At 39.0% G+C, this 17,316-nt stretch overlaps 1 protein-coding gene across 2 annotated transcripts in view; it reads right to left on the reverse strand.

The window, feature by feature from the left end:
- ABCC1 (ATP binding cassette subfamily C member 1) overlaps positions 1-17,316 on the reverse strand; it is a 1,301,041-nt gene that overhangs the window by 1,021,844 nt on the left and 261,881 nt on the right. For both annotated transcript variants that reach the window (XM_044089159.1, XM_044089158.1), the window contains exon 4: positions 8,626-8,763. In XM_044089159.1, coding sequence (XP_043945094.1) covers positions 8,626-8,763 — 138 coding nt within the window. The remainder of the gene's footprint in view (positions 1-8,625; positions 8,764-17,316) is intronic.

The following is a 17,316-nucleotide window of genomic DNA, read 5'->3' on the forward strand; positions in this document are numbered from 1 at the left end:
AATCCATAAGAGAAAATAGGGATATGGCACAGTTATCACTTGCACAGGGTATTGGGAGAAGGGGCAGGAGACCTATGCTGACACAAAAGGTCGTCGAATGTGTGTGAAGGAGAAAGAGAAGCAGGCAGGCTGTGTATGCATCTGTAGGGGCCCTTCATGTGAAAGCGATGTGTGACAGTCTGCATGAATACAGCCAAGCTTAGTGCTCTATGTCTTGGTATATCGGAGAGGTGTGAGCCGTGCATGGTAGGACTGGTAGTTCATAGTCATTGCCCCTGACTACAAGAACCGGCTCTGCCAGGAGTTGCACTGGGACCTCAATGCCCAAAGTTGCTACCTGAGCATGACCGATGTCTGCTGGATATACTCCCTTCATGGGAATGGCCAAGGACCACGACCTCATGGCCTGCCATGTCTGGGTATGGACAGCAGACTCATCAATGGACCAGAAGTACTGCCACTACGGGAGCATGGTTGGGCACGACCACATTGGTTATCAGTAGATGTTGTGGCTGACCTACACCTACGAGGATGCCATTCCCATTCCCAGCAAACATTCCATCACAGACACTGCTCATTCAATGACAGACACCCCTCTGTCCATCACAGCCAACCCTCAATCCAATGTGTTGTTCATCCGAGCCAGTGAAAATCGGCAACAAGGTGGAGGGCAGTCATGCAGGTCAGACTGTGCAACATCCACAACCCTGAGCATTTGTCTGGAGTGACTTTCTGAACATGCCTGTGCCTCCATGACAGCCCTAAACATATGTTGAATGACATGGGAAGAGAACTGCACCAGGTGAAGGAGGGAGGACAGCAGGCGCCCTCCAAGCACCCCTATCAACCCTTCTGTGTGGCACCTCACCAACACTTTGGTTACAGCCAGACTCAACAGGCACTGAAGCCACAGTAGCCGCACTTCCCTGCTCAATGTCCTTGCTTGCCATAGCTCAAGCTAAATGCAGAATGAGCATTTCCCATCCAATTGCATTTTATATGCTGCTGCTTTCCCACCTACTGCAAGTCTCGTGCTTAGAGTGCACACAGTTTGATTTTGCAACATTTGAAAACACTTAACATGCAAATGCTGTAGGCGAGGGTGTACACTGACAGGTGGCATGTCTGCCTGATGGTAAGCAATGAGCAACAGTGGCAGGCAATGCATTTCAAGGTTGTTAGGTATACAGGCAATTGTGTAAATCTGCTAGTCAAATGAACCATGTCTATGGTTCTCCTAAGAAGGTTGAGAAAACAGTTCTGTATGTTGCAGTTTATTGCTATAATCTGCAATCTCAACAGTAAAACAAAATTTGCATACCCGATAATAGAACACCAGACCATCTCCAATCCACACCTGCACTTAACATCTGCTGCCACAGAATTAGTGACATGACATGACCTATCTTAGTAGTTCTTGTCAAGTCCTCACTGTTAATCATAGCACAAGTTTACTGTATTTCTGTGATACTATTATTAGCCTAAAATAATTATAGTAATACACCAACTGTATGAACTTGCAGCTCTCAGTTTCTTGATTTTTATATTTATTGTGGTAATTTCTATCTGCTTGGAGTGGTACTGGGGTAATTTTACATAAATTATCTGCCTGCAACTTATGGTAACCTACACTAATGTATTTCATATCTCTGTACTTGCATTTTGATCAGTGTTTTTATTTTTTTATTCTGTATAGCTTTTCTCCCTGGGCCTCCGCTGAAAATGTGTTTCTGACGCATTCGGATTTTCCTGGTCAACAAATTTTCAAAATAAATAAATAAATCCAGTTTATGTCTGTGGTTGTCTGGGTCCTACCTACAACCTGGGTGGCCCATTCGTACAGTTTGAGCACTGCTGCATTTTGCGTAAACCAGCTAAGTACACAGTTAAACATGTTTATGGAAATTGGCACATTGTGCAAACACTGCCCCCCCACCCCCACCCCCCAAAAAAAACTTAAATGGGAGATTGGTCAGATGTGAAGACAGAAGTCAATACAGAATGACATACATTTCAGTTTCATACTTCATGTCCTTCAGAATATGCATGCTAACACAAAGGTTTACCTGCATATTGTTGGAAATGGCAATATCGATCGCGCATTTGGGTGGACCAAATGCGTGAATTTTAAACTTCGACATTCTCAGACATTTGAAAAACAAACCGAATAGCTGATTCGCTGATTTTCAAACTAAAATGTCGATGACACATCGGGCAAGGCCCTCTGCACCCCATACCCACCTACTTTAATATACTAACTTTGTGATCGCACTACAGTGGGGGAAAGGGATCATTTCCCGATCCCCGCTATAGTGCAGTCCGCACCCCCCTACTTTAATATACTTACTCCGTGACTGCACTACAGTGGGGAAAGGGATAATTTCCCGATCCCCGCTATAGTGCAATCCACACCCACAATGTCAAATCTGCAATGAGCGAATGCCAATGTGCATTCACCCATTGCACATTCGGACACTTTTTTCAAGGTTTTGCCAATCTGAAAACCTCCTTTCACACAAAGTGGATTTGCACGCGTGCATAATGCACTTACGAAGGTAAACCTAACAAATCCTATTATTCCACCTATCATCTATGATTCGCAGTCTGATATAGTAAATCTCTCCTATTTTTGGCCCTTTGGCCCCCCCCATTAGTTTAGTGTTTGTCCAGATTCGTTCCTTGAAAGATTGGATGGTACAACCCATTATTCTCAGTGTACAGGTTTCGCAGCCAGCAACACTGGAGCAAGATACAAAACCTTGCTTATGCGCACCGGGCATCATTAATATTCATGGGGCAATGCCACATGATGAGCAGTATTGCATAAATAAAAACACTCCATGTAGGCTCAGCACAGAACCTACACGGAGTTTATTGAATCCTGCAGAACTTTCGTTTTCTAGTACTGATAAAACGGTTTGACAAAGTTAATGACATGATAATCTGACAGTATTAGGGGACTAATTTTCGCAGGATTAGTTGGTCTGATGGCCCTACAGCGACTATGCTGGAGGATGAATTTTATGATTTATGCAGGCTTAATAACTTAACTCAAATGACCAACTTTCCAACTAGATAAAATAACATCCTAGATCCTTTACTTACTAAAATTCCAAACATAATATTTGGGATAAAACAACTGTGTCTACTAAGCAACTCACATGACTTGACTTTTCAATTTAAAATAACTAAAGCTTTTTGTAAGAACCAGCAAAAAAGAGAATCTTTAATAAGTTAAACTTGTTTGATCCAAATTGTATTAATCAAATAAATTCTATGAAACTGACTTCCCTTGAGAAACTAATGCAAGAATTATTCACAGGACTTTGAAAATTTATGTAAAGCTTACTTGTCCAGTAGTACAAAAATAACCAATAGCTCATTCAGAACCATTATACCATGGTGGAATACTGGCCACACCAAATGTTTGAAAAAAAGGAGCAAATTCAGGCTTTGGAAGCGGTACAAGAGTAAAAACTTAAAACAAGTTTAATTGTTTCCAAAAGGCTGAATGCCTCTCTGAGATTAGCAAAAAGTAAATTTAGAAGTAGCTTATGTAGTAGCCCTTGTCCCAAAGAAATGTACTCTTAGGTTATATATACTGGTAATGAGGGTCAATTTTTGGACCAATTGTTGTTGGAAGTGAAGTACTGAACGCTTGAGCATTGCTGGCAAAATCATTTAATGAGTATTTTTTGGTAGATTATGCCCTTTCATTTAATGAAGTTTCTGATAAAAATATTTTTTAATAAAGGACTGTACATACCCAGTTTTTAATATGACCCTTATTCAATCATTATTTTTGTCATATTAGACAGAGTAGCAGTATGGGACCTGATAATATTCCAGGAATTTTCTGGGTATACTGCAGCATATATAATTTCAGCTACTATTACACAACGTTTTAACAACTTGCTGTACTCCAGGACTGTGTTCCTGTAAGTTGGAAACTTGCAGATATAATTCCTATTCACAAGGGGGCTCAACAGAAAAGAAGTCTTACTTAACTGTTGGGAAGAGTTTTGAGAGGTGTCCACTTTTGTTTCTCACTTGTGATTTTCAGGGATGATTAATGGACCACATACACAACACAACATGGTTTTACAAAAAAATGTTCAAAGTTCACTAACAACTGAAAAAACGTTCAAAGTTCACTAACTTAATTGAATTTTATGACCCAGTGACAGCAGCCTTAGACATAGGTATGTCTTCTTTGGTGGTGTATTTAGACTTTTCTAAGGCTTCTGGTAGTGTTCCCCACTCTAATATTGTAGATGCCATGCTCAAGCAAAGTCAATCCATACAATGTTTGTTGGATGACTGACTGACTTCTTGGTAGACTGCAATGAGTAAAGATAGGGAATTGTATGTCCAGCTGGCTTGATGTAAACAAAGGTACTTTCCAGGGCTCAGTATTAAGTCCAGTCTTGTTTAACCTGTTTTTTTCAGTTATTCCTAACATATCAAAAGTCTTGATGGCAAAGTATGTTGATGATATTAAATTAGGTTGTTATCAACTTCACTGAAGATACTGACCACTTTAATCATTATCTGTGCTTGTGGCTGAATGGTTAGATCTAACTGGATTAAAAGTCAATAAGGACAAAGGTGTTAACTTTATATTTTGGGAAACAGACTGTGGAAAATCATATAAATTTAGGTCCTTGTGAGTTACAAAATACAAGGATTTAGGTATTATTTGTAGTATAGGACTAGTGCTTAAAAGTTAAAGCTAAGGCAGTAAAAGTTACTATAACTACGAACTATACAACAGGAAATAAAGATGGTCTTTTGAGGTTGTTCACAATATACATTTGTCCTATGACTGAGTATAACATGTTGTTTTGCTACTATAAAAAGGGAGATCTGGTTTTACATGGTATTCAACAAACATTTACAAGGTGTTTCATTACTTGTACAGATAAATAATATTCATCTCGAATGAAAAGTTTAGACTTCTTTACAATTAGCTATAGATTTATGCTGGGGAAATGTTGCTTAGGCCTACAGAGGACTTTGGAGAGAATGACATCAGTCATTTCTGAATTGCCGAATACAAGTACATTAACTAAAGCAGCAAATTGTATTTTTAGAATAGATGAGTCAAGGACAGTTTTAAAAGCAAGTTACTTAACAGTTACTTAATGCAGTCAGTGGCTCAGTTAAAGAAAAGAGCCCCTTTGCATATTCGTCAATCTTCTTTGTTGTAAGCTAGACACTCTATTCGATTCAAGGGTAAAACACACTTACTGAGGAGTCTGCATACTGATTGACCATTGGCCTTTATGCAGGAGCAAATGAACTATTAAACTAATACACAAAGGAAAGTAGAATGGTGACAAGATAAGTGAAGGTATCCAGTAGCAAGTGGAAAGAGGTGTGGAAGAAAGGATCAAGAGCAATGTCATTCTACACCTATAGCAGAAAACAGCAAAGCAGAGACACATGTACATGCTGAATAAAGACGGAAGCATGCAAGATCGAGAAAGAGAGATACTGAATAAATATTTTGTTTCAGTCTTCATGAAGGAAAGCAAGAGGTGGGAGATGAGCAGAGTGGGTGCGAAATGCAGTAGACAAGTGCCAGAAGACAGGGAAGGTGATGCAGTTTAAGGCTGTTGGCCTTCCTAATGGACAAAAATCTTCAGGATAAAATCCAACACAGATTCCTGTCCAAAAGCAGTTGAGGGGGGGGGGGGCAGCAGGTCATACCGCTCAGCCTCTTAAGAGAGGAAAATCTGGACAAACCTGACAGAATGAGGGGACAAAGGTTCAAAAATAGGGACAGATTTTAAATGCTGCTCTTATTAACTTACAATAACAGGATTTGTCATAGCATTTATTTTTCTGATGGATATGAAGTCTGAATCAAACATGTATATAATTACTTAGTGAATTCAGTCCTCAAATCATCCCAGTAATTTGCCAGAAAAATCACAAATTTTATGAGGAGCAAACCAAATGAGGCGAAAGTAGTACGGTCATGATCTATTTGGATTTCAGCAATGTCCTTGACTCGCCCACAAAACAATTGCTAGGAAAATTTTAAGACAGTGGTGCACAATGTCCAGCCCGGGGGCCAAATCCGGCCCTCCACGCAATGCCATCCAGCCCCCAGAGAGTAACCAAAAAATTTTAAAATGTGAAAAAATACTATACCTTACTCCAGTCATGCAAACTTTCCAGCACATGCTTACTTAACTGACTGCAATTGCACACGCCTCTAATTTTAGCCGCAAAGTAACTATTCTTTCTTGTTTATAGCTTAGTCTGTAAACAGTAGTAACTTTCTGCAAGAGTTTGTAACAAGTCATGGCTGCAAGCCAGAATAAAGTTAAATGCAAAGTTGATGCAGAAAGCTGGCAATTTCGTGACTGCTGTCTTAAGTAAAAATGCCAGTCACCTGTACGTATTATTAACTAGTAACGACTTACTATGTTTTGAGGTGGCCCGCAGATTCATTAAGAATTTGTGTAGTGGCCCTCCCCACAAAAAGTTTGTGCACCACTGTTTTAAGAGTGTTTGAAATGTAGTAAAAGAATATACAGAGTAATACAAGAGTGACAGAAAGGACACAGGGTCAGAAACAAGGACAATGGCTAGAGGTGTGAAATATGAATCAGTCTCAAGTAATACTCAGTGTGTTCATTTTAGACTACTTAAGCACTCACAGAACAGGAATAACTTATTTGCCAATGTAACAGAGATGCAGCAGTAAAGGATTGGGTGGGTTAAGGAAAAATTAGCAAATGGGCAAATGCAAAGTACTGCTCTTGGCCCTTGATAGTCCCAGGTATCAGCTGTTAGAACTGGAAATTATAACAACTAAACAAAATGACTCGGGGATGCTGATCACAACAGGATGGTGTGAGAAGCCAGCAGTGGCAGCTTCCAAAATGGTGAGGTTTATACTCAAAAGAATAAATTGCAAATGCCAACAAGGAATGCTGTGACTCTACCATGCCTTGAGGAATGTGAAGTTCTGGAGCAGGCCAAGAGATGGACATCAGGCTGCAGGAGGAAGTCCAAAGGAAAAAAAATTAGGACTACTTTCGAAAACAGCATTTCTACAGCCCGGCGTGTTTTTTGTAATTTGCTATTTTCTGTCGTGCACTTGGATTTACTAGTGTAGGACCCTGGAATCTTTGTTTTTACTTCCTGAATAGACATGGAAAACATGGACTTTAAGAAAAGAAACATCAGCATTTTACACACAGCTAGGCTCCTTGCAGGCTCCACACCCATATGATACTAAACACTGTAAAACCAAGAGTGCTCAGTCTCTGAAGAAACGAAAAAGCTTCATTAACTACAAAGTTACAATTTCAGAGGCAGTACAACCACAATGTGTGACTACACTAAATTCAGCTAAATAGATCAGATCAAGAGTCTCAATTATACTGGACTTGGTAAAACTCTGTGGTCTTTTCCCATAGGAAAAGCACTGCATGGAACAGAGAGGAAAGCTTATGATCAGACACTAAAACGGTAGAGCTCTTCTCACTAAAAACAGAAGAAATTCAATGGGGACATGATACAAGTGGTACAGATCATACCAGGGAGGCAGTAAGAATTAACACACAGATCAGTAAGGACTGCCTACATCTGCAAAAGTAGTTCTTTAATGAAGGGGTAGTGAATTCAAGGAGCCAGCTGCCAAGAACGGGCAGTGAAGAGGAAACCCATGATGGTATCCAACAATCACCTGCATTTCTTACAGAAAAACAAAAAATGACGTACTTCAATGGATACTACAAGTTTTCTAGTACTTCCACTGTTTGCAGAAATTATTGCCCTTCCATACCGATGCATTCAATGAAAAAATAAAAAAAGGTCATTCTAAAAAATTGCAATCAGGATTTGTATCATTTGAAAACTAACTTGTAAAAAGACAGCAATATGAACTCAAATGGTATATCAGAGGTCACTTGTGCTGCTGCAGGCAACCCAGGTTCAGTAACAAATTCTCATGCCAGAGGACTGTCTAGATGAGAAATGAGTGAATGCACATTTTTTAAGGGGACTGATTAAAGCAAACACTGAAATGATTACCCTACACAGAAAGAGGGCCAGAAAGTGTTGCATGATTTTCTTGCATAGGAGAGCAGGTAGATTAGCAAGTTAACAGCAGACCTTAAGAAATGCAAGCAGGCCTGTCTGGCTCTAATGCATCACTAATGTGGGGGGCAGTAGGTACATAAAAGCTAAGCTCTCAAATTGTTTGTGGGCAGTTGGCTAAGGTTCCCACAACCAGAGGTCAGTATACAGAAATAAACAGTTTAAAACTAAAACTCGCATTTGAATTGGGGAAGCAGAATGGTAATTATGCATACTATGTGCACTGTTATAATCTGTGGCTATACTACATGATTCTGGAAACATAAAAGTACTGAACACACTGTACTATTGCAACACATTTTACTGGCTCCAAGAGTACTTAATCATACGTTTATTTATTACATGACACAGTGAGTGAATTCTGTGTGACAGCATGAATCTGCTACTGCATACAATACTTGTTTTTACTTACAAAAGTGATAACATTTAAGAATTCAACTGTCTTACCTCTCAACGCATGCATAAATTATTCACAGAAATTATAACTTAAGAAAGCAACTGCCTTACCTCTCCTAAAGCATGCAGAATTTTGGACCTGAAAGGGATGATACCACATAGCAATGCTATTAGCCAGAAAACCAGCAGCAATCCAGAGGACTGGACTCCATTAGTTCTTTCATACTGAATTAAAAAAGTTGCAAGCAGCTGTGAAAGAGAAGAAGATGATACAAAGCATGGGTAAGTTATTTAAGAAACATAGTACGTCTCCACTATTTCAAAATAAGCTTTCTTCAGCGTGTTCAAATTTTGCAATACTACATGAAAATGTACTTAGTAAAGAATGGTTTTCACATTATCCCTCCATAACCTAATATAATAAGTAAAGTTAATTTCTGCTTCTGTTCTACCTTAAAAGGCATACTTTCAAATGATCAATAGCAGAATGAGATTAAAAGCTAATCAGACAGAAATGTTGCAATAATACATCAAAAACACATCGCCTTAACATCAGAGCTAAATAGTACATTCAGCATTTTTATCAGTATTAATATACCGTAGCGTTGTCGCCTCACAGTAAGATGCTGTCCGGTTCGATTCTCAGCTAGACCGTCTTCTGCGTGGAGACATGCGTGAATGGGTGCACCTTCGTTGAAGGTTGTGCGTCAGGCCTGGCAAGCCGGTACGTAAAAATCAACTGCCAATCATTAGCGGACCGGAGTTCCGCTTGTGGCGACCCCTAACCGGGAAAAGCCGAAAGACGCAAATAATTAATATACCCTGAATTTCATAACATAGCATACCAGAAACAATTGCATGGCAATATAAACATTTGCCTTATTACACAATAACATTCATCTCACACAACGCAATCATCATAATTTTATGGGGACGTGATACTTCAATTCCTAGAAAGCATCTTAGTTCAGATTTCAGACTGTGCACAACAGTAGTACCTACAAAGCTTAAATATTGTACCTCTATACTCAGTCTTATATGACGTACGTATTCCTTTAAAAAAAATCACCATAAGAGGAAATCTGATATTATGGTCTTGCAGCAGAAAACTATACCACTTAGCATAAGCAGGCATTAAACCAACTCTGATTTCCACTCCTCTTCCTGTTCAGAGAGGTTTGCTCACAAAGGCAGGTCTTCTTCCTGGTTATGATATAGCTGCCTCAGGATAAAGACACAGAAGTCTGTTTTCTCATTCTTCATGGGCTCTGGGAATCTTGCGGGTGTCTACCACCTATTGCCCTTTTGCTTGACAGAAAGGTCTGTGAGGCATCTGATATGTCCCCTGCAGTGTGCATTTTGCCTTCAATGAAAGACTGGCATCAGTAGAGCTTGTAAGTTCCATACACAGTTTAGTCGATCATAACTAGCACTTACTAAGCACAACCCAAAAGTCACTGCAGCTACTCCAGGCCATTCTAACCCCAATAACTATGCTAATCTTCTAGTCAGTGGTACTCTGCACAGTCTCAAAAATCAACACCCAAGAAACACCTGGTGTGATCTTCCAGCAGCAGCAAACAACCTTCAGTGATTTACAGACACCCAGTCCAGGTACCACACACTGGCCTGTATTCCCAACATTCCTATGCTGCACTGCTTTCTGTCACCAATACAGGGGCTAACCTGCACAGGTCTCCCTGCAGTCACCACTGTTACAATATTGTCTTTTTCACTAATCTCTGAAGGACCTTCATTCTAAAACTTTCATGTCTATCAGCCCTCTTAAAATTAAAAACTCCAGTTATCTATAGGCAGTGCATTCAAACACAAATGTCAGAAGGTGCAGATCCTATGCTCCTTTATTCAGTTTTGTCTACTGGGAAGAGGTACTACCAAATCTTTTCACAGATCCCAATCCAACAATGATGGGGAGTCATCTGAGGGTGGTCCATATTATCAGGCCTCTTCAACTTCTGCTGCTGTCAAGATGTCTGGATCTTCCATGACGAATGAGGATTAAACAAGTTTCATGGAAATGTCGCACAGCCAAGCACAAAAGCACTGACCACCACCAGCAAGCTAGTTCTTCTCCAAGAGGCTCAAAGAAGCTTGCATAAGTCCTAAACAGATCTCTGGGTGGTGTTATCAACAGAATCACTGGTTCATTCTAGACAGTTAAGCAGACAGATCACTTGTAGCCTAGCCTTAAGTTCCCACTTCATCAGTACCCTACAGCTTAAATTAACTACTGCCTAATTTCACAGTCTTTCAATGTAGGTTTGAGGAGCCAGACCAGGGTGAATTTACAGTTACTCATCCATTTGTTCATGCTGCACTTGAAGAGGGTCAGGCAGTTGCTTTGTTTTACATCCAAGGGTAGTCTATTTCCTAGAAGAGAGATATTTACAGGATCATAGGAAGTTACTAGGCTAATAGCCCTAGGGTCCTTAAAAAGCTTATAGACAGGTTCTACCCTTATTTCCATGATCGGTACCTACTGTCCCTGTCCAAGAGGGACGCAGGTGGAACCCCTGGGGTGAATTTACAGTTACCCATCGAATTGTCCAGACTACATTTGAAGATGGCCAATGAGGTGCTCTGTTTAACATGAAGTGGGAGTCTGCTCCAAAGGTATGATAACCTCTGGGAGACATATCTGTCCCTCCAGCAGGTTCCAGTAATATCACATACCAGGTTAAGGTCTTTAGAGTGAGTAACCCATGTACAATTCGACTTGCAGCAATAAGACAGGGTCAGAGATTGCTTTATATCCAAAGCACAGTTTGCCTCTGAGTAGTCTGTATAAAACAGAATAAAATGACAGTAATTTCAGATGATTCGCATACAACAGATGCTGAATACCTTGAATTTTCCTTGTGAGGAATCTTTGTGGTCTCTCCAATTGCTGCAGGTACTTGGAAAGTTACATATCAACAGGGCCACTGTACTCTAGTATTGGCCTGATGAGGAAAAAGTAGAGGGAGGTTATAACTTTTTTTTCAGGAGGCAATCCCCTCACTTATGAGATGAGCAATATAGACTGCCCTTCCAATCACTGGGGAGACATGCTGATTAAAGGTAAGGTTGCTGTCACCCTGTGTGCCCAGGTCTCTCATCACCGAGTGCATACTTGGGGTGTTGCTATTGATGTGGTAGTTAGCAGGAACATTGCTTTTACTTAAAGGGATAATACATTTTTTTGCATGGAGTATAAGGCCATGACTTTGGCACCAATCATTTATTTAAGACCTTCCTGTAGCATGTTGACATCATTTGGAGATTTTATGAGCAGTCATCACCAAACTTTGTTAGCCACAGACTTAGTTTTTGTTTGTACTTTAGAGAAAGGGATTCCAAACAGCAGAGGTCCCAGGACTGATCTCTGTGGAACACCACTGGTTACAGGTCTGCTGCTGAAGGTTGATTCCCCTATTTTAACTAAATGTGTTCCGTCAGTGAGCCAGTTAGCGACCCATCCAACGATATAAAGGTCGATACCTAGCCTGTTCAGTTTGTCAATGATTTTTTTGTTGTTGTTGATTAACTTTTGGGATATACATCTTGCCAGCAGGTTGCATTTATGCTGCACTGAAAGTTTAGCTTCTCTGGGTGGGGGTTTAGGGTGTTTGTTTTGCGGTTGTCTAGGTGTTCACATAGGACTGGATCACTCAAGGCTTTGTTGAAGAGGCAGAAGTCCCCCTCAAGAGTCTGTAGGAAACACAGAAGAGAATAAATGACTTAAGGTGGTCTAGGATAGCACAAAGAAGCATGCCCTTGATTCTGTTTGTGTGGAAACCCTGTGGTCTTCTGAGTAGAGTCATACGTTTACACAAGTACATACCAAAATGGATGCTTTACTGCTCTATTAGGGGTATGATAAGGGAACAGTACAGAAGAGTAATATTTCCCTTGACCTAGACGACAAGCCCCCCAGTAAAACAGTCTGGCTAGATAAAAGGATTCCGTAATGACGCCAAATACATGGTGATCAAAGGATAGTTTATTGTTGATGACGTGTCCAGCTCTCTAACAATCATATCAGTTTTCAAAAGGATGTCATCTACGTGGTAGGTACATGGGTGTCCACATCTGCCAAAGGACACAATGCTCTACTGACTGGCATTTATATTAAGCCTGTGGTCCTTGCACCACTTGTCTCTATGTATTAGACCCTCCTAAAGAATCTGGGTGTCAGCTGGAGAGTTTATAACAACTCAAGTGTGCAGATATCAGCCTTGACATCAGCCCGAGCATTATAAAACAGAAGTTGCCCAAAGGATGGTGTTAAAAGCTACAGTGTGATGAGGGGAGGATGCTAATATGCAGGGGAAAGTAAGGTTGAGATAGGAGTTTAAAGCTTGAGGTAAACATATCTGCCAATATGTTGGCAATGTCTTCTAAGGATTAGGATGTGTTCTTGTCCTGTATTATCTCAATGAATTGCTGAGTATTGCTTCTAAAATTTCTAACATTTGAAAAAGGCTATGCAGGTGTCCTTTACATGGGCTGCAATTTGCAGTTCAACATCATCTTTGGAGGATTTGATTTTGCTTCTTTATTTATCTTTTGAGTCCACTTTTAGAGGATGAGGTATACATTTTTTATGTTATGAAGATTATATATATTTTAGTATCCCTGCCTCTTTTCAAAGAAAGAAGACATTTTTTCAGATCCCAACATTTATTTTATTTTGATTTTATTTATCCTTTGTTGAGTGGGTTAGTCCCAATAGGCTAATAGCCTCTTTTAAGGGGTCACCCAAGGTGCTATTTATATTACTAAAGGGAAATTTGGCCACAACATCAGATAACTTCCTCTACCATTTTTGATTAAGCGCCATGAGATATTTTACATCCACCTGAGCTACCCCCATCTCATCACAAGGACCAGACACAGCACCCCCCGTACGCTGTACTATGGTGTCAGTAATCTGGGAATAGAACCTACAGCCTTCTGCACCAAAGATGTGTGTGCAATCTCTTGGACCAGACCACTGTTGAGATTTCTACTATTCAAATTAAAAACACTCAACAAGATGCCACAATTACAACTGACTGTTTTCACACACAGCCTGGGTGACGTCACAGTTAATATATTGCTAATGAGAAGAGAAAGAACACACAACTCAGCAGCATGAAGTGCTAATACAAAGCTAGCATCAGCTTTAACCACTATAAGAATGTGCCCTTTTGAGAAGACAGTTTTACTCCAACATCTCTGCTGAGTTATTACTGAAACAGACTAGTTTTCTCATGCAGTTCAACTGTTACACATTGCAAGACTTGCTTGAAGCAGCAACCACTATTACACATTTTGAAGGGGAAAAAGTCAGTTACATTTGCCAGAGCTTACTTCAGCTTTCAGTACGTTTTACTGAAGGACAATTAAAAACTTCACAAAACCCATCATATTCTTTCTCTGAAAACAATTACATTTGTTTTGGCACAGTACTACTTCTCTATACTTTATATAATCAAGTCTTAACTTTGCTCTGTAGTGGTGTGTGGTCTATTTCCATCAGAGATTTGTGATGTATACCCACAGAACTATTCACATCCATACGCAATGGCAAACTCCTATCTACACTATCTTTTTCGTTGACTCTAAAAGGCTCCTGACTGCACAGATACAATCTGGAGTTGCACCTACTTGTACTGTGACTTATTTCAGTCACTAACTAATCATTTTAAAGCACATTAAAGCTCTGTACTCCAGCATCACTCTGTACCATGTTTCAGTAATGTCACTGATGACAAATTCACACCTGCCAGGTTTGAAAATACTTAAGATACTGCATGATTCCTATAAATCCCATGAAACATCTGAACTAAGGCTCTTACTTTGTATCCGATTTCAAGCATAGGACAGAACTTGTATCAGTTCTGTAACTGATTTTCCACTTAATCTTGTTCAGTTTTAGGTTATTCTGTCTCAGCCTTAGCCTTGAAATATCTTGTCCCTTGTTTGACTGCATATGAAATCATAAATTTACATATAAACACCATCACCAAGTCCGTCTACTATCTGTACAAAAGCACTTTGAAACATTTCAGGTGTTGATAAAATATAAAATGTGAAGCTTTCCACTGGCAAATTAAAAATACAGAGCCTGGAGCTTTCCTAGTTGGACCTTCTTTGGCAAAATCCCTGATTTGAATTAAGCAAAGAAAATACTTGACTTCTTGCATTACTGACACTACTACTTCAGCTGTATAAAGCACATGTTATTCTCTTTTGTGCAGCAGTTTTAAAGTCTTGTGGAGCTATACAAACAATTTCATCTGGGTCGTTATAACCATTAATAAAGACGGTTTCTGAATCATACCAATTTCCTTTGAGCAGTTTAATTCTGAATTATAGTACACAATATTTATGGAACGTTACTTGAAGCAACTAAGAGCCCTCTCTCCAGAATCCATCTGAATATGATCTTGAATGTTAAAATACTACTAAACACGTTAAAAAAAAAAAAAAAGGTTGATCCACACCAAATTTTTCTGCTATACCAAGTTTATGACAAGTCAAATGGCCTAATACAAAAGAAACATATGCAGCATCAATTATCTAGATATGAATCTGGTATTTCTAATGTTTACATATAAGCACTTTCTGGCCCTTTGGTTATATATGATGACCAGAGCACTTAAGCAAACTACAGTAACTACTTCAAGGTACTCTCAAAGAGGCAATGTCTTTGAATGTTTCAACAGACATTACAATATAATGTGCCTGTGTGTCTAACTCTATATTTGATTAAGTTATTCAGAGTCGTCTTCTTAGAGTCCCTGTAATTTTACTCCACAAACTTGCACACTGTGAATCTTCTCTGCAAAAACTGTACCTATCAATAACCAGCTTTCATGACTCTACTACACACTGTCTTAGACTTCAAATTTCTTTCATCTTATATACCTTAGGAAAAAAGTTAATGCTTCTGCAAACACTTCTATGCACTTTTTAATAGCAGGACATTTTTTTATTTGGCTTACACATACTGCAGAAGATTCCCTGTGCAATATCAGACTTGCTTTTAGTGTTTGCAACAAACTTTAAAGCTCATTTTTACCATTTTCACTCATTTTCAGCTAAAGGAGAACTGCACACACATACTGAAAAAAAAACAAGTTTATTTCATGATGTCTTGATGTTTCCTACATTTCAGCACCACTTTTGTATTCTATATACTTTTTTTTTATATATTTTTAAATATAATTCCAGAGTATGCCCATATGTCGTCCCACATCTTGTTTTTTCTACCTCTAGGTATCCCACATCGAAGGGTTTGGCTTTAAAATATTACATCATTGCCCCTAAGCTCCTGTCAATGCTTTGACTTTACATGTCTTTTCATGTAGACCCTGCTTTCTTTTAGTCAGTTAAGGTTTAATTACCATCTCTTGCTTTTCAATGACTACTTAACACAAACAGGGATAATCACACAGAACAGTATTCTCAGTGCTTGTTGCTACTTTTTCTTTCTAAAGTGACTGATTTTCATTCTTTTGTTATGCCTGAGTTACAACTACAGTCCTTAAACTCATCATCCCTCCCCTAAATACCTACCTTTGTATCTGTCAAGGTGGTAAATTTGAGCTGTTTGCTGCTGTGATCGATCACAGCAGAAGACGAAGCTCGTGTGCTGAGAACACAGTTGTGTGTGATTATCCCAGTTTGTCTTTCAAGTAGTCATTGAAAAGCAAGAAATGGTACTTAAACCTGACTGACAAAGAAAGCAGGGAATATGTGAAAATGCATGTAAAGTCAATGCACAGACAGGAGCTTAGGGGCTATGATATAATATTTTAAAGCTAAACACTGCATTGTGGGATACCTAAAGGTACACTAAAAAAAACAAGATGCCAGACCCCAATGTGGGCAAACTCTGGAATTACATCTAAAAATATAAACATATATAGAGTCCAAAGGTAGTGTTAAAATGTAGGAACGCCAAGACTTTATTAAAAACATGCTTTTTTCAGTCTGTGGGCTCGTCTCTCCTTTAATTTCAAAACCTTCTCTATATACACTAAACTCTCAATCACCTCTTAACAGAGAAAGTAATTTCACTCATTCTGCACACATCACTTTTGACATTAAATCAAATTTTCTCAGCAATCTGCCCCTTGCTCAATCATTTCTGATGTCACAGACAATTCTTTTTTTTTTCCAATTAGACATTTAATTCACCAAATTCACAGCTTTCAGCATGAATAATTATTTCACTAACCTAAACATCAGTAGATTCAGTTTTTTATTCATTAAAATTACGACTTTTTAAAAATAACTAAGGCATTGAAAACAAGTAGTTAAGCATAACATATTGCTTTTTAGAACTCAAGGGTGATCGAAATATGTTAATGAAATGGACAGTACAAATAATGACATATAAAATTAAATAAAATGAATACAGTGGTAGGCATGGCAACCTACTTTTGTGACTTACATTACGTAAGTTCTTATAAGTGTTCACACCACTTTGTTTTTAAATTTATGTAAAATAAAACAAAACAAAATAAGATCAGATGTAATATAATAGTGTGAACACTTTAACGTGGTGAAGGGTTGAGCATGTTCACTGATAGCCAAAGAGTTTTGGATACAACAAAGTTTAATAACTGATGGATGTCTCTTATGATGGAAAAAGGTTTAATATATTGTAGCGTATAGAAGGAGGTCATTTGTCAATAGACTTTTGGATACACTTTTTAACTTGCATCTTAGTAAACATTCACATGATCAGTCAGCGCGCTTCCATACTGCGGTAGGAATCTGAATGTGAAAGACAACATTGTGGATATA

The sequence above is a fragment of the Protopterus annectens genome, chromosome 12.part0 (genome assembly GCF_019279795.1).
Source record: "Protopterus annectens isolate FY-2018-M chromosome 12.part0, PAN1.0, whole genome shotgun sequence".
Taxonomy (NCBI): Eukaryota; Metazoa; Chordata; order Ceratodontiformes; family Protopteridae; genus Protopterus; species Protopterus annectens.